Source organism: Tauraco erythrolophus, chromosome 1 (genome assembly GCF_009769465.1).
Source record: "Tauraco erythrolophus isolate bTauEry1 chromosome 1, bTauEry1.pri, whole genome shotgun sequence".
Taxonomy (NCBI): Eukaryota; Metazoa; Chordata; class Aves; order Musophagiformes; family Musophagidae; genus Tauraco; species Tauraco erythrolophus.
The window spans coordinates 52,023,110-52,049,196 of NC_141465.1; the positions used below are offsets into that span (position 1 = coordinate 52,023,110).

A 26,087-nucleotide genomic window follows, 5' to 3' on the forward strand; every position below is an offset into this window, starting at 1 on the left:
TATATATATTCTCTAGTAAGTTATAATAGTCTCTTGGATTTTAAATGTCTTTTTGCTATTTTCAATGCTTAAAAATTATAATTTTAAAACATTAAATATTGTGTTATATACATTATGATTGAATTTATCATTTCTAAACATGGAGCATTCTCCAAGTGGAAACTTGGATGAAACAGAAAACAACTTAATTGACAACAGGCTTTAAAAGTTCACTTCATACAACCATAAATTTGACTATATGAAAAATAGCCAAACATCGATTTGCTCCTACATGGGATTTTTTCTGTTTTTCTTGTCTTGGGGAGAGGGTTTTTTTGGCTTTTGTTTTTGTATAAACAGAAGGACAGGTCTGGTCATTACTTTTGTCATTGTTCAGTATTTTAACTTTTTTTTTTTAATCTCATACCTATTTTATACAAAATAACAAAATATACAGAGAAAGCTGAGTTTGTTACATTAGTTCATACACGTACAGTAAATAAAAGTTTTTTATGTATGGCTTTGCAAAGGTAGATTATGAAGTGACTTTTGTATTTTATTTGTTTAAAAGCATTTTAAGAGAACGTGTTAGTGTGCTTACAATAGCGGCCATGGTAGTTGAATGTCGAGCCAAGAGTTTAATGCTAGGATCACCGGAGGTCTTGCCTGACACTGCTTCTGCAGCCTTCAGAAGACAAATGTAGTTTATCACAACCTCGTCTATCTTAGCTATAATTTCCTGCTGCTGTGTTTCAGAGTTCATGACTTTAACTAAACGCATGCAGGCTTCTGTTAAGCAACAGAGTACTTGAAAGCTGGAAGTCATAGCTAAAAGCATTTCCTCAGGGCTTTTATCAGCCATGGCCATTTTCCTGCAGGCACTTCCCAACTGTCTCGATTCCATAGATAACAGTTGTTTGTACTTAGAAAGTTTAAGGTCATATGTTTCTGGATGTAAATCTTCTCTCTTGCCCATACTTGCTCGGACCAGTGAGAGTAGCTCATTGGCATCCTTTTGTGCTGCAATAAATCCATCAGGCATTGTATACGTCTTCTCTTTCATCACATTTATTCGTGTGATTCGTGCATCGAAGGCCACGTCATTGAGATTCACATCAATTTGGCCACCTTGGATGTCAGCACTGCTCTTCTCATGCGTGTTGACTGCCTCGTCTTGCGGGGGCTCAGCAGCTTTTGGGGACTCCAAGACTTTCTGCTCATTTTCACTGGAAAACGACTGACCGACTGGTTCTGTGAGCTCGCACAGGATCTGTGGTTCGAAGAGACGTGAGAGCTGATGGCTGTCTCCATCATCTTCATCATCGTTGTCATCGTTTCCTCTGCCTAGGAAACAATAGCTAAAGGGGCCACGACACCTCCAGGTGCTGGTGTCCAGCTTCCGCAAGGGCAACGTTCGACACGGCTTGGAGTCCTTCTGACTGGCACCTGTGCCCGAACACCTCTTACTGTCCTTCATATCAGTGCTGACGTACACACAACTCTGGGAACAACTTTTTGACAGCTTTTTGCCCAGTGGGAGTTCCACCCTTCTCTCCGATTTGGATTCATCCCTTCGGGTGATGTCCAGGCATTTCAAGCTGGCTGCGGCAGCCTTCTTTTCAAACAGCATCTCAATGCCTGCAGATCCTCCAATGATGCTGCTGCTGCGTCTCAGCACTTTCCTGTTGTGCGGCATCCTGAGGCTTCCTCCTATCATGTCATATGGCCGTAAACTAACTGTTGCCCCACAAGCCTGATTTACTTTGGGAATGTCACAAGAGTCTTGATTTTGACTTGGCACCTTTGATTCTGATAGCATGGATGATAGCATGATGGAGTCAGCTAGAGGCTGTCTAGGAAAAGCTGTAGGCATGCCTCCTTGTCTTCCCTTTTCAGGCTCTGTGAAAGCTACACTAGGGGTAGTAGAAGAGCAGACAGAATAATTAAGCATCACCCTGATAATATTCAGAGACTGAACTTTTAAATATCTTTAACAGTCAGGACAAATGGGTTCCTGGTATTTCCCAGTGGTCTCCATTCTTCAAAATATTCCACAAAAAATTCATTGCTAGTTTCTCATGCGTTTTGTAATTCATTAAGATGCCTCTTAAAATCTATCAACAAATTACCAGTTATGTATAGTTAATTGTTCACTCCACTACAGCAAACTCATCTAAAAAAAGGAATAGAGAATTATCTATAACACATCCTAAATCTCCCCAAATACATGGATTGCATATTTTCTATTAACTAATTAGATTAATATTTTCAGATTAAAATACCTTCTTTAACTATACCTGAGAGGATATGGAAAGATGCATTCATCGTAATTTTGGTTTAGTTATGTGGGGTTTTTTTTGGCAGAGAAATAGTAATTCTCTTTCTAGCTCTTAGCCTGTTCCACTTTTGGATTTTAAAGCATTCACACACTACTGCTACACGTGGGTTGCAACCCAGAAAGAGGGAAATATTTGAAACCCAACTGAAAGAATTTCCAATGCTATCTCTAAAAAACTGCCTTTTTTGTAACAGTAAGTTCATAAAATGTTTTGAAATTTGAACTTAATAATGCGGTAATGGTTCTGTATGTAAATTATTCTTTAAGGAAACACCTACTGTCAGATGGCAAAGTAAATACATGCTTGATAAGATAGTGACATTTTCTCATCCTTACATTTAGGGCTTTTTATTCATACTGGCATGGTTTTGACAATCTGCTAAAACAGCATGTAAAGTACATAATAAATGAATCACAGTTTTTTCTCTCCCACATTAATATACCTTGTGAAGTCATTTTATAGTCTAACAAGTATCCTGGAACTCAAGTGACTATGGATTTTGGACAGTCTTCCAGAAAGTGGAAGAGAGGCCTCTCCATCAGTGTCTCCCCAAATATTTTTAACTGTATGGAGAGGTTTTTGAAAAAGTTGGTCTTTGTAAGTAGCTCATAAGAACATCTCAACACATAAAACTAAAATGAACAGGTACACCGAAGGTCTAATCCCACTGCCTGCTACAGCCTGATAATGTAGTTTCAGGTAAAGATAATCTAGATATCACACCTAGTCCTCCACCTTTATACATAGCTTTAAAAACAAACGTAAGAAACACTTTATTACTGCTGTACCTGTAGTTTCTTTTATCTTGGGGATCCGATGACATCCTTCTCTCAAAGTGCCGAACAGTGGTTCAGCATTAATTGCTGAATGCACGACAGGCACCGTCATTCTGTGACACACAGCTTCAGGCTGCTGGTGCAGGTCCTTGTATGTTGTTCCATGGTTTGGAAGAATGGCAGCTCTTTCATCTGCTGGAATATAGGCAATGCCCTTCATTGATGGGTCAGAGATAATGTGCTTAACATCAGAGGTACAAAGAGGAGATTCAACGGGGGTCGCACATGTGCTGCTGCCTGTGCTGCATCCTGCATCCACTGAAGAGCACTGAGAGCTCTGCAGTGAGAAATGGCCTTCACTTTGCAGAGATGACATGCGCTTAGCCAAGTGATATTCACACAGCCTAGCCACACTCTGCTCAGCTTCTGGAAGCTTTGAAGGATGGTCATCTGCAGATAAATCGGTATCTTCTGCATCATTTAGGTCTTTGGCTGAAGACATGGGAGTCATATCTGACAGAAAGTTTTCACCTTGGCTAAGCCCTGAGGTATCATCCTGATCCACCTCAGGATCCACTTCATCTTTACAGTCAGTTTCTGTTTTACCAAGGACAGCACTTCTTGGAAAAGTCTTCCCATTCACTGTCTCTGGGCTTGGCTTATCTGCTGCCCCATCATCGGCAGCGTACCATCTTTGGCGAAAGGCAGTTCTCTCCACATTAAAAGTGCTTAGGCGTTGACTGTCTCTTGCTGAAAGAGTTCCAAATTTAGCTTTCAGATCTTCATCAGTTTCTGCTTTTTTAGTTCCCTGTTGCTTTTTCACAGTAGCGTTACCATCAGAGGGTGCTTTTACTTCGCTGTCTGTCATCTTATTTTTCCTTTTACTAGTGCAAGAATATACCAAGGATCCCATGTGCAATTTGCTAAAATAATCAGTGACAGATTTTGTTTCCATGGTCTCTGGCTCCATTTCCATGTTATCTGAATGAAGAATCTGCTTTGAAGGCACAACTTTTGACTGTAGCTCTGCAGCCTGACGACCAGCCAAAGGCTGTGAGGGCTTCATGCCTGGCCCTCCAGCCTGATTCTTAGCAATGGGAAATTCAGTCTGCTCTTCCACAAGGGGTTGGTAGCCTTCATTTGTGGTCAAAAACATACGTGCAGTGTTTTCTGACTGTTTCTGTGCTGCAGCTAGTTCAGAGCTTTCAGTCATTTCAGAAGAATTTGTTTCATTGCCAGAATCTGAAGATGACTCAGGGCTATATGCTCGCAGGATAGCTACACCTGCAAGCCACAAAAAATAACAAGAGTCAATTAAATGACAGCAGCTGAAGCACCTGGATAACTGACAAGCAAAGAGGGTGTGTTAGAGACAAAAATATGCTTTGTAAGAATATTCTGACTTTATTGCACAGTTCCCGGGACAGGTAGTTTAGTAACACAATGGTAGTTCCATTAAAGAAAATGGAATATGATGTATGAAAAATGATGGCCAAAAAAAAAAAAAGGAACACAAAAAAAACACCAACCCTCATGAAATGGAGCATTTCCAAAGCTAGATGGATGAGATGGAATGATTTTCAATGAATAAATGTAACTATGGTGAAAGAACCTGAATTGTCATTCGTCTGCTGTTCCTCTGAAGCAGCCAAAGCTTCTAGTGCTTGAAGTGTAGAGACTACCGCGTCATCTAGCCCCTTCTCACACTTCCCCTCTGTATTAGTAGGGACAGCATCGATAAGCGACACCGGAATGTCATCATTGCCTAGATTACTGGCTTGCTCCTTGTTGTCTCTAGGCTGCGTTGCTTGATTCTGAGAGTCTTCCTCATCTGAACTGTCCCTGAAGCCAGGTGGAGGAGCAGCAATGGCCATGTTTAAGGTATGCAATAGGAAATCATCTTCATTATCATCACCTTCTGGAGGTGGGAGTGACGTCAAATCAATAATGTCATCACTAGAACCAGAAAGACTGAGAAGAGCAGGCCTATTGATTTCTCCTACCATAATGTCTTCTTCACAGCTTACTTCATCTTCATCTTCGGCATCATCTGTGTTTTCTGCATAACAAATATCATGCAGCAAAGGCTCTTCTATCCCTTCCGCAGCTCCAAATATTTTACCGTCGTTTATAGTTGCGTAAACAGAATTTGTAGCAAACTGAATGCTTTCAGCATCCGGTGTCAACTCCAGGCCTTTAATGTCATTGGCATTACTAATATAAATGGCTCTTTGTTTTTCTAGTACTTCTGGACTTTCATCCAAAAGCCTTTCATAGCCAAGAGTCTGGGGATTGATACCATCCAAGTTGTGATCTCCAAATATAAAGGAAACTTTTGCTCCCCTGGGGGAATCCTGTGCTTTCTTGCTAGATTCCAAACCTGAGAGCGAGAGCAGAGAAGGCTGATTAAAATTTCTGCTTTCTTCTGCTTCAGTGGGGTCACTTTGCTTAGCCAGATGCTGATCAAATCCACCCAAATTATAAGTATTTTCTATGTACAGATGTCTGTGTTCTTTTTGACATAACAGACTTTCAGAAACATCTACAGTCTTCTGTTTTGGATCACCAAAGGGCATTTGAGTCTCTTGATCTCCTTCAGCCAGGAAAGTGGTAGTTTTTGGTATACAATTCCACTCAGAAGCAAGAAAATTATGCTTCCCTCTATTTTCAGTTCCTATAACATGGTGAAATAAAAATCAACACTGTGAAATCAAAGAGCAGCAAAGTCGTGTAATTTTTAAACAATGACTTGTTTATACTGAGCAATAAACTCTCTGAACAGGACAGCTGGGCTGACAAACGCTCCAGAAAAGCACTTTCAAACTCACCCCTGCCCTAAGTTAAATACCTGTTGATTTAATGACCTAAAGTTTAACTGGTACTTCTGTACTCAAGTACAAAACTAAACCTCGACTAGGTACCAATGCTATTTGAGGAATAGTAACAGAAAACCAAACCCCCAGCTGGTTTCTCCAACATCGTATGTATTCTTACAAAAGATATATGCATATAAAATAGTAACACTCAGAGGGAGCATGCATCTGTTTCACTATGGTATGAAAGAAATTCATCACCTGGTTTATTTTAACATCAAGATGCTACCATAGGCTGAATATTAGAACATTATAAAGCTGAACTGACATACTGTGGTGCCAGGTCTGAGCCAGCTATCAGGTCTCATTTGGCATAGCCTTGTGTTTATCGCAGTGCACTGGCTTAAGCTCGCTTCTGTTTTATACATTGGACCACCGCTAACATTCTGCGCAATGAATACCTGTTTCTCGGCTCCCTGTGTTTTTCTTGTTGGCCATGTTAAATATTGAGCGCCTTGAGTCAACCAGCAGTCTATAGTATCCAGCTGTTAGGCAAGCAAGATTCATTGCATCTGATGACTCCATGAGTAGAGTGATAGGCTAAGAAGAATACAACCAAGTCTTGGTTAAGGCTGTTCCTCCTCAACCTATTTACCTGCTGACAATACTACTACATGGAAGCAAAAGGAATTACATCACAAACACTACAGCGAAAAACACACACGAGAACTTATTTTCCTCACTGCCAATATCAAACGTTTAGAAAACACTGGTGTTGCAGTAAGTTGCAGTGAATTCAATTGGACATTTTAACAGCTGATTTTGCTCTCTTTCGAAATGAAGCTATCTATTTTGAGATGCTTGCTTCATCTTTTTCTTGCATAGACATTATTCTCACCAAAGCACTGTTTACTGTTACTAAGAAACTGTCAAAGGCTAAGAACCTGGTACAGTAGGTGCTGGAGTCTTACAGTAGTCTGGGAATCTGCAGCTTCTCAGAAAATGAGGTGCCCTAAGCATATGTAAAGAAGCAAAACATGGGAAGTAAACAGAGTCAGGGAAAGTTCAGGTTCAGAAAATACAGTAGTGAGGTTAAAGCTATCATTACACAGCAGTGTCAGTGAATATTACAATGACAGCGTAAAAGATTTCAGTGTTTGTGGCCTGGCATTACTGAAAAGACAAGTGATGAAAAAATAAGCAGATAAACAGAGACAAAGAGAACAGAGAAAGATCTCGGAAGAGAGATCAGCAAAGAAAACAAACTCAGAGCATTTAGAAAAAAAAGTCAGACTAACAGAAAAATGAAAGACCTCAGAGCTTTGAAAAACTACAGCTGCCAGGGCAGCAAGCATCGAACCAGAGACATCCATGTGAAACACACTGTCTTCAATTCCCTTTCCTCTTGTCACAATATATACATTTCTTTGCCTAAAACTTTTGTTCATGTCTCTGTAGCTTTTAACACCAAAAGCTGCTCTTCTCAAATTTATTTTAAGGTGGTTAGCGTCTACATCTACTGCAGAGGAAATAAAAATGAAGCCCTTACCATGATACATAGATAGAAATTACACCATAGACAACCCATCTTATCACTTATAGTTTGTAGTGACTCATAGCTATGTGGACATTCATGACAATTTATCATAATTTAGCATGCAGAGTACACTGTCACAAGACAGATGCAGGGACCTGCATCATTTGTTCCAGGAGGAATGTTACATGCAACAAGGATGGCTCTCCAACTTACTCAACCTCTTACTAGTTAAAAGACAGCTGATTTAGATGGAGGTTGTGGCCAAAATGTAACTGATGTATCTTACTACCAAACCCACAATAGGTTTGATAATTTTTTAAATGCCTGTGCTGCAGCATCTTAGGCCAAAATACCTTGGCTGCCCTGAATGTTGTACAGTTTTCAGCAACATGGAAAAATTTATGCATTTTTTTCTTTAAAATATTTCGTGCTACAGTTCGAGGTTCTATTCAATACATGCTTCTTTCAAAGCATTCAACTACAGCTATAGAAGTTAACTATAAATTATTAAACCTACAACGGGCTAATTAATCTCTTTTCTTTCGAGTCACTGCTAAAAACTAACATTTGCAATGCTGTGTTGATCTCAAATTTTCTGCAGTGTTTGACAGAAATGGATGATCTCCATAGAAATCTCAGATTGCTGAAAACAGTGCTGTGAACTACTGTTAATCGGCTGAACAGTGACAGCTAAACTTTTATTGCTTGCTTCTGTCAAGTGACACATGCATGAGAAGACTATTAAAGATAACCAAAAATAAAAGAAAAATCCGAACTGGTTATTCATTAAGAAAATATTGGCATATATGACATATATTAGCATATTCAAAATCTGGATATATGAACCTGCTACCTTAGGGTAAGCCAGGGGATCAAAACATCAGTTGAGAGTAACTACCGGTGTGTGCCTGCATCTCCTATACAGGACACAGTGACAATCTCTACTTGTGCGCTACAGAAAGGCAATTTTTTGTCAAATTCCACCCTAGAGTCTCCTAGATTTGTAATTTTAATGTTAGGCCAGTCTCTCTGGGTTTAAGATTGCATGTATCAAAACGCAATGAGATGGGGATATACATGGTTTGCAATAAGACAGCAACAGTATTATAATAGAAACCAACACAATATCATGGCAATATATAGAATCATAGAATCATAGAATGGTTCGGGTTGGAAGGGACCTCAAAGATCATCTAGTTCCAACCCCCTGCCATGGGCAGGGAAATCCTCCACTTACACCAGGTTGCCCAAAGCCTCATCCAGCCTGGCCTTGAACACCTCCAGGGATGGGGCATCCACAACTTCTCTGGGCAACCTGTTCCAGTGCCTTACCACCCTCAATGTAAAGAATTTCTTTCTTATATCTAATCAAAATCTGCCCTCTTTCAATTTAAATCCATTGCCCCTTGTCCTATAATAATATATATAATATATATACATATATATAATATAATAGTATTATATATAATAGTATAATAGTATATATATAATAAAATATAGTATACATATAATACTATGGCATACAGTGCTGCCTCTTACATACAAGCAGATGAGAAGGATTTAATTTCTATATTACTTTCTCCATTTGTAGAAAGGGGCTAACAGCTTTTTCGTAAGAGGTCTGCAAGTTCAGCACAGTAATGCAGGTAAAGTAGCCTAGGATCCTCAGATGTCATCATTGCTAGGTAAGATGAAAGAGATGTGTTCACCAACCTGTACATTTCTCTTAAGTTGCTGTCAAGGAGCATCTAGATTAATTTACAGCAATGTTGTTTTCATTAACTTAAATACAGGGAAACAGGTCCAGGTCAATAAACTTAAAGCATTCAAAGCAAAAGCTTATTAAAATATTCCTTGTGTATGTTTTTTGTGTATAGCTGGGTCAGCAAAAAGAACTGTTAGGCTCTATTTATTTTCATATAATATTTAAGTTTCAAGTATAATGAGTACTCTTCCTTCGATCTCTGATTATCCTGATTAATGTTCTAGACAGTTTATGAAACCCTTCACATCAAAATCAAATAGAAAACACACCAAGAAGAACTAGGACAATGCAGTATACAGAACTCCACTCATTGCCACTAGATGCCACAGACAGTGTTAAGCGGGATTCAAGAGAAATTAAATGACTACAGATAGATCAAGAGCATCTATCAATACATTATGTAGGGTAAAACACTTAACTGAAATTATAAGGGCTAAGAAAAATTCTTGCCTTTTTACAGTTTATTTCATTGGTAACCACTATGTGGTTACTTGCAGTGAACTTTGCAGATAAAACACTGGATGACAGGTGACACTGGTCTGATGCAGCTGGAGAGTCTCTAACGGTAATAATATTCTGTTACACTAGAAGAAGGTTCTAGGGGCTCAAGGAGCTTCAAAAGAAGGCCAATTTCATCATCACCTCTTCTGACCATGGAAATCAAGGAAGACAGCAACAATGTGAGTTGCCTGGGGTCAGCCAAGAGAAAAATCAGAATAGAATACAAGTGCTGCGAAGCACCAGTCTGGCACACCATAGGCTCTTCCAAATCTCAAGCTGTACTCTACATGCATTCTGACCAAAAAAAAATCTAAAAAAGCACCCCGAGAATTTTATTGGCATGAAAATGTTCAGAATAGTATAGCTCGAAGACAAAAAGATTATTTAAAGATATTCTATCAATAAAAAACAACGACAAACTTACTTTTACATCTAAGACATGCAGCTCAACTCTAACACTGCTTTCATCTTCTGTAAACATCTCAATCCTGTTCACATGGCTGAAGTCTGCCAGGAGAGCCACGAGGTTTGTTTTGGTGTTTATCACGTGACTGATTCCGTACCGCGGCCCTACTAACAGTGTCACTTCTGAACGCTTTTCTCCCTGCTTTAGCAGAAAAAGAGAAAAAGCAAAAGTAAAAAACATGATAGGTGCCACAGTGACAAAAATCTCCACTGCTTTCTTTCATTTTCATGGGGCTACATTTGCATGGCATTTCTACATTAAAGACTATTATGTTTTTCTAAGAAGATACACTATAGAAGAGCATTTGTAATTAAAACCAAAAAATAAAGGAACCTGGTCCTTGATATTGACTATACTGTATTTTTTAAATGGATAGTAAGATGGACAGATGGATGGATGGAATCTGCTTCTGTTAAAAGAAAATCTTTGTCATCAAGAGTTCTCCACACTAACAGTATTAGTATTCTATAGTTCATTGAATGGTGCTATTTGCCAGAAGGATGCTAACCTATCCCCAAATCCCCAGTAAGAATTCAAGTTATAACAGGACATAATTTAACAATTACTTCTTAAGTGTGTGAATAGAACCTAAACTTCTAAAGAAAATTATATTGTCCAGCTTTTGCAAAAAGACATTTGGATAAAAAAAAACAAGAGAAGAGAGAGACTGTTTCAAGAGAAATATTACCACTAGTGTTGCCTTGAAAACACGTCCTCCATATAATCGTAGATCACTGAGGAATTTTAGATAATGCACCTTGGCTTGCAGAGCAGATAGCTGAGGAAGGAGAAACAGGGGTAAGAGGTAGTGCTGGAAATCAACACATTACCAAATTCCAAAAGAAAACATATTTGTGTAGTCTAAGGAGAATGGACTGCAATTACAGCTCTTCAGCACCTGAAACTAAATCATTAGATGGTTGAGTTTCAGAAACAGTTTCATTCTTAAAAATGAGATCTTGCTTGTTTAGTTAAAACGCACTGCGGACTTGGGTATGGGCAGATCAGAGCACTGCAAGAACATTGTAACCGCTCCAATGAAAGGAAAATGTTAAAATACTCAGATTAAACATTTGTTCATTGAGGGATTTCAAGGCTAGATAGCAGCTTTCCATTCATAATCACCATCAGTTCTTAAACATTTATGTACCTATACAGAGAAAGAGAACAAAGAATTTGCTTTTGTCAGCTGTGTATTATGTTTTGCTAGGTACTTGCGGCATATGGCATATTATTCCACCTCATTACTGCATTTCCCACTTTTTTAAATAAAACTCTTGCACTATATTTAGCAGCGAATGGATCTGAAAGCCAAACACAGTCAACAATTCACACGATCATATCATGCAATATATGTCATAATTTATCTCCTCTTTCTCCTCTGAGCTTAAACTACCTACTTAAAAGAAACAATGTGGAAATATTTTATGAGACTGAATGGAAACAAGAAACAGTTCATTTTACCCAAACAGTCTGGACCCAAACCTTATACCTCCCTAGTATAAATCCTTACATCTGGACTTTTAAAAGATAAGATAAAACATTTGAGCCACTAGATTTCTAGTTCAAAATCTTGTTTTATCTTGAACAGCATTTTAAGAGCCCTGATACTGAGGTTTTTCTAGACATCAAGGAGGAAATTAATTTGGAGCAGAGCAAGTAGTGGGAACGCTTTCCCCTTCCATTCACTAGGTGTTCAGTTGGTGGAGAAATACACAGGGGTTGTAAAAAACAGGACAATCCTGAGAATGACAGGCTTTCCTTCATGTGAATGAGAGAAGACCCCAGGAGGAAATCCGTTCCTGCATTAGTACCTACAAGCGAGACAGAAGGTGACGATGAGCTCAGATGTTTTACTTCTGAGACCTACCTGCTAAAAAAGCAGGTGGGCACACAACGTATTTCCAAAGCTCAATTTAGAAAAGAATGGAGAAAAACGAATGAAGTCTCCTTGCTGCAGGAAGGGATTGTTGTAACCCCTCTTTTAAGCAAGAATCGATGCTGTATGCCACTGTCATCACCTACAATGCCTGCAACAGTGATGACTTCCGAAATAAACCCAAACTTACACTACCAGAAGAAACAATAAGTAATTGGCATTATTCAGCTTTAGCCTCAACAGTACAGGAGACATGCAGTGCTTCAGTCAAAAAGATGGCCTTTCTTCCTGAGCATCCCTGGTCAAGCATCTAGAGCTATGTTCACAGTCATGATGTCATCTGAAACCTCCAAGCAGGATTTCTGCTGATCACAACGAACCTTGGCTCAGGCACCAAGTGTTTTGGGGTTCTTTTGCTCAGAAACAAAGTGCCATGTAGCAGGATTCAACTCATTTTATGTCTCAACTAGTCATTCTTAGGTTCTTTTTATAGTCCATGGAGAGAAATAGGCATTTCTAGGACACAAGTCATCTGAACTATTTTTGGTTCCTAATGTGGGATGGGATGAATCGCTCCCTAGAAGTGCCTATTTCTCTTCATTGACTACAGAGAGACAAGACGACTTGCATAAAGACACCTCATTATGGTGTCTAAAACCAGTCTCAGCTGTACGCATGTAACAAAGGCATTTCTAAGAGACAGTGTCTTCTACATGCTTTTTCCAGCTGCAGTGAAATCTTAGTGCTAAGAAAAGCATTTTACAACAAGAAGGAGGGTCATTTACTGTAAACAGCATCGTCTATCCAGTTAGATCATGGCCAGTGACAAGTCTCTATCTACAGCATAATGGAAAACAATCCTGAAAATCAGCATTTATGTCAAGCCCATAGGTTAATGTAGTTCAGATGAGAGCATCAGAGAGAGAACAATAACTTTCCTAACAAGTCTGCCATTAATAAGAAGCACGAAATGAATTAAAAAATATGTATCTTTATCATACATAAAGCATTAATCACCAGTTTTCTGGCATTCTCAAGAAGACAGTTTAGTTCAGGTATATTTAATTATTTTTAATTGTTCTTGGCCATGATGTATCGAGCACCAAAAGTTAAATCTCTGAAAATATAATGGCTAGGTGTTTCTCTGAAGGATTAATTTTAAATGTTTTCAATGCACAATACCCTTTCTGTTCTTTAAAACATATTTTCCATTAAGATGCAAATGTAATACCTTTTTACCCGGAGGAACTAGGTTTTGATTTGCTTTGACAAGGTGTGAAAGTGCTTTCTTTATGTTCTTTTCTTTCATGCTTTGCAGCACAGCAGATGGAAGAAAAGTCTCTAATCCCCATTCTTTTCTGCAATAAAAGGCATATATTTAATTTCACATTTCTCTGATGATTATTTATCTAAAAACTGGTGACTATGATGCCAAGCGAATGAACATCCGAAAACAGAAGGAGAGTTTATTAAGTCTGGAGTTTTGTAATTACACATTATTTTCTGTATTCAAACTATATATTATGAAAAAGATGCTTTAAAATGATATATAATCTCTCTTCTATCCCTTCCATCTCTTCTTTCATGGCATTCAGAAAAGAAATTTAAGTTTTATGTTTAAAGTCTATGCTGTATTGTTTAACACCACTTAATTACACAGGCAAGTACCATTATAGAATTAAAATAGCAGAAGATTCAACAACATAATGTCAGATTTAATTGTATTTTCTAAGCTTTTTTTAGAGCACGCAGATCAGCCAGCCATTGCATTTGTCACTTATATTTTGTGCATTTTTGCCCCCTCAAAAACAACCAGTCCTCTCCTTTTACCAAATTTTCTTTACTGCTTGAAGTATCCCTTTTGATAGAAGACTGTTTCTTCACTTGTAAGTAATTATTCTGCTGATTCATTAATAGGATACAATATAACATCGTGTTCAGTAAGATGGATAAACTCTACAAGATCGAGTGTGCAACAGTTATTATTTCCCTTCTGCAAGTAAACTAAGCAACAACAACAAAAGTTTCGGGGTTTGGGTTTGTTTGGTTTTTTTAAAAAAAAATCCAAGGAGGTGTACACACAGTTGCATTTTGGAATTTTTTTTTTCTTTGTAGTTGCACATACACTTAACACAAAACAGGTGCCTACTGGGATACTTCTGTGTCTAAGAAATTTTACAAATGGAATCTAAGACCCTACAGTCCTCTGAACCAAGAAGTCATCTAAATCTTACTACAATAATCTCTAATAAAACCTTAGGATTCAGACCATATAAAATTAGATCTGACCATTAAATCATTGAAAGCAAATGAGTTAATCTTATTTACATTTATAGGCTATTTCACATGCCTAAATAGATGATCAAAATGTAAACGGACCAAAAGACCCATACTCACAGCTCTTAACATACCTGAATCAATTTTAGCTACAAAGAATGAACCTAAAATTGCTGCACGCATATAGACATATTAAAGAAACAACTTACAAGAATCTACAAGTTCATCATAATATTTCACTTTTAAAGAACACACTGCATTCTCAACTTACTCTATATATTTGAGGGAAATTTTCTGAGTTTGCTTGGTGGTCACAGTTGCAATATACATTTGTAATGCAGCCAATCGGAGGGCAATGTCATATTTCAGCTCTGGTCCAAATCTTTCCTGAACCACGTCATTACAGCTCTGCCAAAGAACCAGTAGAGGGAGCATCAAGTTCAAAAATCTTGCACTAAAAATACATTATAGTCCTCTTTTTTTTTTTTTTTTTTTTTTAAATCAACATTGCATGAATAGTAACCCTGAACTCAGAAGCAAGACCATCCTGAAGGTAGGACTGTTGCTCTCAGAGGTGTCAGATGCTCACCAGGGTATGGGCATGGGCACTTCTGAAGAACTCAGGAACTTCTGCCAAAGAGCAGAAGGCATGAGCGTTTTGATCTCAGCTCTCTTCATCCTTCCTGGGGAGAACAATAATCCTCTTTCACAGAGTGCTAAGAGGGTATCAGTGTACCTGGATTCAGGATAGCAGGATTCTACCTGGCGAGATACCCAGGAGAACCACATTGCTTGTATATCAGTTTTCACATCCATTTTACTGGAAGCTCCTTTTCAGACATCATTTCTGTCTGATATTACAGTACTAGAAATAAATATTAGCAATTACTTCAGCTTCACTCTTTTCTAAAGCCAAATGTATTTTGGAAAGATATCAAAGCATTACTATTTGGAGAGACTTATGAAGGAAGGGGACTTTCCAGATGATAAAGATTTGCACATTCCCCAAGTGCATTCATTGGCTTTATGGAGCAGAAATAAAACCCAGGATTTACTGCAGCCACACTTTTCTATGTGAAGATATAAATCCACATATACACTGAGTGCAACTACCTTTTCACCCTCCTTTACACTAACAATGGCCGTGCTTTCACTTACCTGTACATAGAGATATTCAAAAGCAACTGGATCTCTTCTTAAAAGATCAATGGGATCCTTTGGGACAAAGCTAATCCTGAAAAGACATCTCATCTTATGCGAGCTTGGCCTCTGGGTCACCTAGGACAGTGCAATAATCATATCAGAGCTTGGCAACCCTGGTTGTGCAACACGGTCTGTAGTCTTGGGCACTGTGACCCTGCTCCAGAGCCATGTGGTAGCAAGAAAAACAACTCTATCCAACAGAGAGCTTTGCCACAGGGTCCTTATTAAGTTCTTTGTATAAGAACATCATATATATAATCTTATGGAAAGACTTTTAGACTCATATAGGCATGACTGCCCAACACAATTCAACCTCAAACCAATGGAATTCACTCATTCAAAACCAGAGTGAAAGGACAAAGAAAACAGACCTTAATGAAAACCATCCAAGTGAAATAAAAACTGAGTTGTGCTTCAGCGGGACCAAAATACTCACAAATGAGAAGGGCTAGAAGGTTTTTGGGGAGAGGTCACATTTTATTTCTTAGACTGACTGAGAACACAAGTGAAGTTCACTTTCTCTTGCTTGTTTTAATCCACTAGACAATTTGTGAGAAATGGTTGTTGGGTTTTTTTTGTTTGTTTGTTTGTTTTAATTTTCCTAGGTTGTTCTGCATTAAAGGACCTACCTTTAGATGTCTGACCAAGACAAATCTCTCCTAATACATTAAAAAATGAAAAAGATTGCTTTGCTTGTTGGTCAGCAAAACTTTGTTAAGCATGTAACACCATAATCTGGGTATACTCTTGGGAGACCACCACGTAGCTAATGAATAATTGGATGAAAGGGTAACAATCCAAGAACACCATTGGAAGTCATGGTCAGCAGCAACCTTATAATGGCAAATTAAAGTATTGCTAATTTTACAGAAACTTCAAAGAAGAAACCTTCAGAATTATTACAGTTTATTTAATTAGGCTAATGCAGTTAGAGAGTTAGTGTACTTTATAAAAAACATATTGAATCGATAAAACTATACTTTCAAAAATGTCCAATTAAGTCTGTCTTGCCTTAACGATTTTCAAAACTTATCTTACATTGTCTCTAACTTCATTCCTTCAGTATCTAGGCATACTCTGTATGTATAAATAAAAGCTCCGGATGGGATTTTTGAAAGCTCACTGTGTTGGTTTATTTTGATCCTTCTGATTTCTATGGGAATTTTACCAGTTACTTCAAAGAGAGACAGCTAGGCCAGGAGCGCCTGTATTGAGTACTTCTGGATATTGCGCATTCATGGGGTAGCTTACACCCACAAGAAAAGAATGTTAACATGGCAAAGCCAAGTGCTTAAAGGTTAGAAAATGCTAGAAAGATTGTTAGCTGGTAAACGACACCCCTTCGTACCATTACACAGACTCTAGTTATTGATCAAGGGAATTCTGGCATTTAAATTAAATATTTTTTCCCCATCTCATCTAAGAATCCACTTCTCTTATTTGGAAAATCTAGGTGGAAGGTAAAAAATACTAATGTTCTCCTGAAACAGAAATATCATGAAAAATTTCCGGCCAAACACTTTGGCAAAACAATCTAAGCAGCTAAAATCAGGGAACTGAGGAACAACTTTACCTCTAGTCAGACTTGATTTGCCTCCCTGATCTAAGGAAGAAAGTCACACTGGCATTTTGTGGATCAGAATTCATCACCACTGAAGTGACATAATGTATCGCTGCATAAACAAGCCAAACTTGGCTTCATCAGAAAGAGTATTATTGCCTGTTGCCCAGATACAGATCTGTATAACCAGACAGGAATCAAAACCAAAATAAAGTTTTTAAAGGACTTTGGGCAGACTGTGCGTCTCAGAACTGTTACCGTTGATATTCCAGCTGTTGAGAACATTTACTAGCTGGGCCATATACAATATGAAAAAAGCTTGATAAGTATTTTCTAGCTTTCAGTCCAATCTTTAACAAACTTTTTAATACTTTTTAATGGTCCAATGAAATACGATCCCTACATAATAGAAAAATAATTGTTTTCTATGAGAACCTTATTCTTACAACCACATGTAAATACCATTGCTATTTGATAGACTGAACTGTAAATCTTGCAGTTAGCTCACTTGAGTAATGAAAAAGATGGATAATTTACTGATTAACCCATCTCATTAAAATCTGTTTTCACAGATCGTTATACAAACCTGAGTTAGAGTCTCCTGTTCATGTAGCAAAAGGAGTTTCGTCCCAGATCCTTCAACTCTCTGCTCCAGCATCAGAGAAAAATGTTCAATACACTTGATGGAAAGCTTTTCTTGGAGTGTTAAGATGACATCCTAATTAACAAAGGATTTATAAAACGTGCTTAAATTCATTAAGTGCTTGGGACCCCGTTCTTCACTGCCACATACCCTGCATGTACCCAGCACAGGGTGGAAGCCCAGATCTTAAACAGGAGGACGGTCATGTTTCGCGCCTGTTATGCACAAGTATACAGGACATCACGCACGTTCACCCAGTGAAAAATCAGTGTCTTTATTTCCAACATCCCTGAGATGGTATCAGACATGCATGTGAAAAATATGCATTTATTTCATATTTATATATAATATACATGGGATTGCTGTGAATAGACAACTTTCTGTGCAGTTTAACATGCAGACTATGCTTGTGTGGCCCTTAAATCATATCTCTCTATCTCCCTGGAAATAAAACCTCTCCATCTGCAAAGGAGAGATGGTATTGCCTCTTTTCACTTACTTTTGGGGCAGGGCCACCCAGCAGTACAAACCAAATTTGTATGTTCAACCAAAAATTAGATGAAATAGCCTACATCTGTTCTTATAGTTAGGGGTATCCCATTCTTGATACTTGCATTTAATGGACATTCTTGAGTTTTAAATTTTGAGAGAAAAGTCAACAATGATGATACCTGTGCAGAACAACAGCTCTAAACTCAGGGACCATATTTACAGTATAAAACACATTTTTTAGATTCTTTTAATTATTTTTTTTAAATTGGATTACGTTTAAGGGTAGTCAATTTGAGAACAATTGTTTCTAAAATAACAGCTCCTCACAAAACCATTCAACCAATCCCTATTTTACCTTCACATAATGCTTTGTAAATATATGCAGAGTATTAATATTGTCTGGCAAGGTATCTTTGGTGAATGTAGTAGGACAAAGAAATATATAATAACCCATCATTTTAAAATGGTTTCATATTATGTTGGTGAAAATATTAACACATTTCTATCCATCCAAATGATTTTTTAAATATACATAAGTATCCAGGTAGATAGTACTTACTAAGGAGATCGTGACGAATTGTAATCCAAGTGTTTTAACATAATTCAGGAAGATTAATTGATCAATTATAGTGTGTTTATGGAAAATCAACACCAAATTGGTGGAAGGATGAAAAATGTATGTAAGAGGATGGAGACAACTCTGCACAATGTAAAGAATATAAGATATAGTATTAATGGATTCCAAGTAACCATTCTAAATAATGGAGGTTAATATTATACTATTCTGACTAAAGCAGAATTTATTGCTTGCATATTAAATCTACTTTTATTTATACTCCCACACTACGTTCAAAGACAAGGCGGATATGAGCAACATGAAGAGCCATAATATTAGAAGTAAGTTTTTAAGGGGGGGTAATAATGGCACTGTTTGCTGCTAGCTGTCTTGGACCTTTTAAAATACAGTGCTAAAGCACATATGCACTCAATTACTGAACCAAATTTTTTGCTGATCTGTCCTCTTATCCGATAACTTAAAATGAGCCCAGCAATAAGGAAAGTGAGGACTGCAGGGAAGGCACTAGTTGCATCTGTGTTAGTAAGTGGTGAGTTACTGGACTGGTGGAAAAAAACTGCATCTGCCTTCACTCAACTAGGGCACGTCTACTTCACCTCAGTCTAAGAAAAGCAGCAGCAATCCACACCGACCCGTCCACAATGAGGGATATACCCACACATGCCTGCAAGAATATGTAACATATAGCTGTGTAGGCTATGGAATATATAATTGCCTGAATTAGATGCAAAGGAAATGATTCCTACAAAAAGTCGTCAGAATGACTAAGGTCAAAGCAGACTTACAACATCAATACAGCTAGGTCACTGAGCCCACGTGGGCATCTTCGCAAACGACTTCAGATGAGATATACGGTCTTACAGTACATCACACATCCATGAGAGAACTACTGAAAGCTAATGTAATGTGATGGCCAAAGGCAGGTTGTCAGAGTCAAAATATCCTGGAACAGGTTGGTTGTTTTTATGCTCATAAAAGAAAATACTGGAAAGTGGGCTCATGGGCCTTAGAAGGGTATGGAGACCTCATGTGAAGCATGTCTCCTAATTCATTCTCTACGTGAAGCATGACTCCTAATTCTTCACCCAACCAAATTCTTAAATGGACTGAAGGAATTCAGTATCCCATGGCTGTAGAGTGGAGGCTTGTATCCACTACCTACACTCAATTTATGCCAAAGGTATATATATGAACTATAAACAGATACTGCAGTCCATTTTTAAGTGCAACTTCAATATCTGTTTTGTCTTCAGACTGGAGTAAATTTCCTCTTGTTTACCTTAGTAAATCACTCTCCTTGCTGTTCTAACTAATTGAGCATACTGCTGAATCACGATGAGCACAAAAGCAGCTTTTTTTCAAATATGCATAGCTTTACAATATCTTAAAGCCAAAAAAGCTGGCAGTGCAGTTGAAAACTACATCCTCAGCCTTTGCTGATCATTCCCACCCATGCATTTGTCTTGTCTCAGTGTTGCAAGCGTGCATGCTACCATGCAGTGCACTAGATTTGGTAACCAATCCGTGTTAAAACTAGTTCACCCAAGCAAAAAGGCTTGAGAGACTAGCAGCGTGCCCAACAGTGCTGGTTGTGCTGCTTACTATGGTACTCCACGGCACTCACAGACACGATGCCTCCGGTTTAGGAACCTACGTGGAACAGTGTCACAGACACTCCCTAGCAGCCTCAGTTGTGTCCCAGGGCTTCGTCTCCTTATTTCTCTATGTGAAATGTGTTATGGAGAGCATAGAGGGCATTACACTGAGATGAGCAATTTATCACCAGCATAACCCTAGAATATCCCATCCCAAGTTCACTGGATGACAAGCCAGATGATATTCAATTAGCAACCAACATCTTAATCTTCTTAGCTCCTGACTTTTGCTGACAAATCATGCTAGTATTTGGCAGCATATCAGAATGATAGGACCACAAAATTGTAATTGTGCTCCAGGCACATTAAAATGATCACTTCTACTTTTTTGTTTTCATTGACAATACAATATGTTTTTAGCAGCAGAAAAATGGACCAAAACCTCATTATTTTTGAACTATGAGTCCAGCCTCAAATGAACACACTAGTAATTTTGTTCTTAAAGCATTCCAAGTAAATTATAATTACTGAAGGTCTTAAAGAGAGTTAACTAGCATTCTTGGCATTGCATGCAAAGGTATATCTACCCTACCTTTATTGAAGTGCTGCAGTCAAACCGGAAGGATTTGGTTTGTCCATTTTCAAGATACACCTTCAGAACATTTGGCATGAAAAGAAGTGAATTGTCCTTAACTGTTTCCTGCCAAGCAAATTAGTGAATCAGAATACAACATGTAACAAGGGAAATCTAAATGTTGCTCTATAGAGAAGGACATCATTCAGATGGAAAGGTAAAAATCAAAAAGGAGTGTGTTGGCTCAAATTGAAAGCAGAATTAGCAATGCCCTGCAAGTGTCTAGCCAACATCCTTACTGCTGCAGTCTGTAGGTCTCTTTCCTGGAAAAATATAACCGTTCACATACATTTTATGTCTGGCTTGGATTATTTTCTTTCCCTAAATACTAACTCTCTGACAATAAATGCTACTACCTCTAAAGTTGAAACACTTTCAATAAAATAGAAAAATATATTACTGAGAGCTATTTAGTGTCTTCAACCTACAAAGCGGGAGCTGTAGTTTCATTCGTAAGAATTACAATCAACATGTTTTACATTTATAGCTGGATATTAAATGCTAATATCTGTCATGATTTAAGAAGAATAACATATACTATTGCTACTTAATTGTGGCTATTCATAACAAGGATAGTAAAATAAGAAAAAGGAAAGGAAACAAAGATTTTTTTTCTTAAAAAAAAACACAAACAGAAATTGCTTTTGACAAAATGCAGTATCAATTTATGTTTGGAAGAGAGTTGGATAAAGACATCAGTGTGGAACGATGTTCTGGCAAATTATGAAAATGAGCTGGGAGTTCACGTTTAAGGAGGAGTTCAGTGCCTCTCAAAGGGAGGCTGACTTTGCCTGAGGGCCGGAAACAAAACTAATTTTAAAGAGGTCTGTAAGGTAATGTTAATCTGTTTTCCTGACATGCTCCTTCTCTTGAGCTTACGTGTTTTCCTACTACAAAATTGCTCTGAAAAAAACCCAAGCATTATCAAGACTATAAAGACATACATATATGTGCTATCACCATCAAAATGCATTCACTAACATTTTATTTTAAGAAGGGATAAATTTTTCATAGTATTATGGGCCCAATGGACTTTCAAAACAGATCTTCTGAAAACTTCAGAAACAGAAAAACCCTTCACTTTGCAAGCCTATCACTGCTGTTCCCTCACTTTCCAGCCTTGAGGTGTACCTTTGGATGAAATGCTCAGTCCTTCCTGAAGATAAGCAGTTGAATACTCACCGACACCTGGCCATTGATAATTACTTCTTCTGAGAAGCGCACTTTGACAGGATTGGACTTCAATCTTGCCTTTTTTGCAGCACTAATAAAAGCTGATTTAGGAGACTGGAAGGAAAAATGATTATAAGATATATCACATAATTTCAAGTTAAAATCTATCTTTCCTTTTTGAGTTATTCCTCCTGTTTCTCACACACTGGGGACTCTATATATACAGCAACACTTTGCGTATCATTCACTGAAGAATGGAAATATAGTCAAACCATAATGCTTCCTGAGATCATACACATGTACGTACATACAAGGAATCACCGATGCACACCGCACATACTGAAAAGTTATCCCACTGTCAGACTGGAGCGATGAGAAGGGCTCTCAGTGTACATACAAATTCCTTGTAGTGTTTTCACAACAACTGCTGTCAACCAAATTTGTTTGCATGAGCGGACATTAACCAGTGACCAGCCAGTGACCCTTCCTTCAAACACTGAATGGAAAATTTTTGCATAATCTGTTATCCACTAGGTACAGATACACTTACAGCTTTTGCCAAAAAAGTGTCTGGGAGCTCTCCAAGTGCAGTGGCATCTCACTATATTAGTCCACCAAAAGGCACCTGCAGGTTTCCCCTGAACACATTCCCTACACAAACGCTGTGCAAGGCTTGCCTTCAATACATCAGACACTTTGTGGGGCTTTACGGATCAGAAGTCTAGAAACATTCCTAATTTTCTTCCGGGACTTAATTGACTTTTATCTACTACATTATTCAATGGATTCACCTGCGATCAAGTGTTCAGCCCTTGGAAAAAAATTCTCTCTCCCTTTGAGGATTTTTACTAACAACCCATTTTTAGTAATAAATTAAATATTCACAGTCAACGGGATTTCCATTTTCAGCAGCAGAAGCTAGGTAATTTTATTCTCAGGTCAGTTACAAACACAGTGCTTCTGGCATTGCCTAACTCCATAACCTTGATAATGGCCAACAGAAGAAATTCTGGCTTTGACTGAAAATCACTGGGCTCCTTTGGGCCAGGATTTCATCCATTTGTTTCAGTAAAATGTGAAATAAGATTTTCAGAATCTTATTCTAGCTTCTGAGAAGTGACCTTACTAGTTTTGGATACTGAAAAGACTAACTCATGTTGGTTTGCCTGTGAGAAATTAGTGTAGGCATCAGTGAATGATGTTGCTGGAATAATTTCCTATTACCAATGCGGCATGACAGCAGTCCTTGTAAACACAGGAAGTCTTGTTACCATGGCTCAAATTTTGACTCAACTAACAATCTGCAGGAGTGATGGAGTAGTCCAAGGCCACGTGCTCTTGTCGTCTCTGATCTCTGCTGAAACTGCTTCAAAAGTTATTTTCTTGTGATGTAGAAGCCTTGTTTCTAGTAACTAGCAGGAAGAAGTCTCTAGCTCATTTCTGTATGCCACTGATTTATTCTCACATTGAAAACGTGATAACTATTACCATAGGCTCAGTATCAACCAGTGAACAAGGAATGAAAGATGCCACATTCTTCCAGGAAATATCAGAGCCATCCGATAATTCCTGGAGCACAAAATAGAACCAAGAAATAAAAATGAGTGTTTCTTCACTTTTACAGTTCATTCTTTATTACCTCTTCTCTAACAGCTATGACAATACATCTTTTTAATCAGTAACAGTAAATGACAGAAAAGTCAACCCCCATGATCGAACCAAGCTCAGCTTCCAAAGCCAGTGCTGAAAAATGTAGAAGGTCCCCCAGAAGATTTGAAACAACCACCAAAAGAAAGAAAGAAAAAAAAGTTGTTTTTTTTTTTTAAAAAAAAGTGAATGTCTCAGGGCGGGGGACTCCAAAAACTTCTTCAGCATGAAGGGAAACCATGGAAACACTGAAGAAGCATGCTTACATATTGTACTCTAGAGATGAATTCCTAGAAAGACACAGTATACAATAATACCATGATTAATATAATAATTCTACACACACTTTTTCTAATTTCCGTCCTCTCCACGTAGTCCCTTTCTGCAGTGTGTAAGGGGAATAGTCTACATGGCAACCAAGTAATGGACTGCAATCTCTTGATTGCTGCCGCCACAGGGCAGCACAGCTCTAGGAGCAGGCTACAGGCTCTCCCTTGTAAGGGCGATGGGAAAAGAGTGGCTTTCACTTAACTTCTTGCTGGAAGAGGCTTTTTACAGTTGTTTGCTCTTATTGCAGATGAGTCACCAGTCTGGCCTCTCTTTACAGGCAGATCGCCAAATTTTCTTCTGGATTCTGGCAAGGTTATTCCCATACAGCAATTCTGGCAAACCGCTGTGCGGCTCTGTCACTCTCCACAACCTCTCTACAACCTCTCTCTTTTCCTCTCTACAACCTCTAAAGTTACCTGTAGGGGGTCATAAACACTTAAATTATATTATTGCAAAAACGGGGAATCCAACACAATAGAAAGATTCAAACATATGCGAGTTCCCAAGAACTCCGCTGGGACGCGGGATTTAATGTACACATTGCACAGCCAGGAGAGCACACCATGGTCTGCCATAAAATGTGGGGCTTCCCTCCCTTTCCACTTCCGCTGTGGCAACGTGCTCAGGACTCCAGCCCCTTGCCAGATGCTCTGGGTGAGCCTGGAAGGAGATTGCTTTCTAAAAAGCTTCACACTATAAACCAGGCATGTAAGAAAAAACTAGAACATCTGTGTCAGGTATTCGGGGGGATGTTCTCTGCTGGTTAAAGGTTTGAGTAGTAGCACAGCTTTTGCATTTAATTGCACAATCTCATTGTTTCTTCCTCTGCATCAACTTGGCACTTGACATTTTCTCTTTGAGAAAGGAATTGTTTCAAAAGAGTGCGACAAATATCTAGAAAAACAGTTGGGTTTGATTGTGGACACTTGCTTGTCTAACAAAGCATCAGCAAGATGATGTGCTGCTCTTTTCTATTTTAATGTTTTCAGGTTTGTAGGTGAAGAATGCTATCAATTAATGATTCTCAGAGTGCTGGGTTTATTTGTTTATGATGCTCTGTCTTTTAGCAAATGCAAGCCATTATCCTCAGTTAATGACCTTAAGCAGGAGGTGTTTACACTACTGCAGAACATTTATCACCGCAAATAAAGTATTTGGATTGTCACAGATAAAAACATCTTAATTGGAGTGACTTTTGCAAAATGAGGGGACGCATTTTTAACAAGGAGGCAAAATACTCCTAAATCCCACAAACTTCATACTCTGACCTAAGCACTGCTTCCTGTTAAAAGCTCAAATTTATAATGAATTTAAATAATTTTTACTTGTTTATGCAGCATTCAGTAAAAATTCAGTTGATCATTTCAACATTACCTAGAGAAAATGATAACAAGAGAAATGAAGCATTGCATAGAGATTTGCTTGGAGGAAATAACAGTAAAGACTGAGACCCTCCTTTGAACCTTACTTACTAAGAACTGCAATCAATGGGCATCCCATCAGCAGAGTCAAAATATGAGAGACTGCTATAACAAGAGGAAGCATTCTGGACAATTTTGTTTTTCTCATTTTCTGGACTTTTCAAAATTAGATCCTATTTTTGTCAGCAGCATTATGGCAGGTCATTTGTTGATAAATCTTAGAAACAATAGGCTTCATTTTGAGGGAAACTGTTCTTTGATGAAAATAAGAGTGTCTAGTACTTTGTCCACTTTTGCAGGTAAACCATAATTTGGGGGAGATTCCAAGAGAAATGGTGTTTATTTGCTGCAAAAGCCCCTTTGAGTGTTCTTGCTGGTAGAGGTGCTGCAACAATAAAACCTTTATTCATACTCAAAAAAAAAGAGAAGTATTTAGCATTTGGAAGAGCATAGTGTAGTACTGAGCTACTATAAAGAAA

General features: G+C 38.2%; 1 protein-coding gene across 2 annotated transcripts in view; it reads right to left on the reverse strand.

Annotated features, from left to right (window-relative positions):
* Positions 1–535: 535 nt before the first annotated feature.
* Positions 536–26,087, reverse strand: part of FRMPD4 (FERM and PDZ domain containing 4) — a 421,749-nt gene continuing 396,197 nt past the window's right edge. The window contains exons 4-16 of one of the 2 annotated variants that reach the window (XM_086609402.1): positions 22,220–22,324; positions 20,996–21,103; positions 17,683–17,814; positions 15,491–15,610; positions 14,604–14,740; positions 13,287–13,413; positions 10,865–10,954; positions 10,135–10,317; positions 6,369–6,507; positions 4,707–5,768; positions 3,107–4,378; positions 1,207–1,887; positions 536–1,170 (exon numbers count right to left, since the gene is read on the reverse strand). In XM_086609402.1, coding sequence (XP_086465528.1) covers positions 536–1,170; positions 1,207–1,887; positions 3,107–4,378; positions 4,707–5,768; positions 6,369–6,507; positions 10,135–10,317; positions 10,865–10,954; positions 13,287–13,413; positions 14,604–14,740; positions 15,491–15,610; positions 17,683–17,814; positions 20,996–21,103; positions 22,220–22,324 — 4,791 coding nt within the window. Of the gene's footprint in view, positions 1,888–3,106; positions 4,379–4,706; positions 5,769–6,368; positions 6,508–10,134; positions 10,318–10,864; positions 10,955–13,286; positions 13,414–14,603; positions 14,741–15,490; positions 15,611–17,682; positions 17,815–20,995; positions 21,104–22,219; positions 22,325–26,087 lie in introns of both variants that reach the window. The other variant, XM_086609395.1, reaches the window with a different exon arrangement.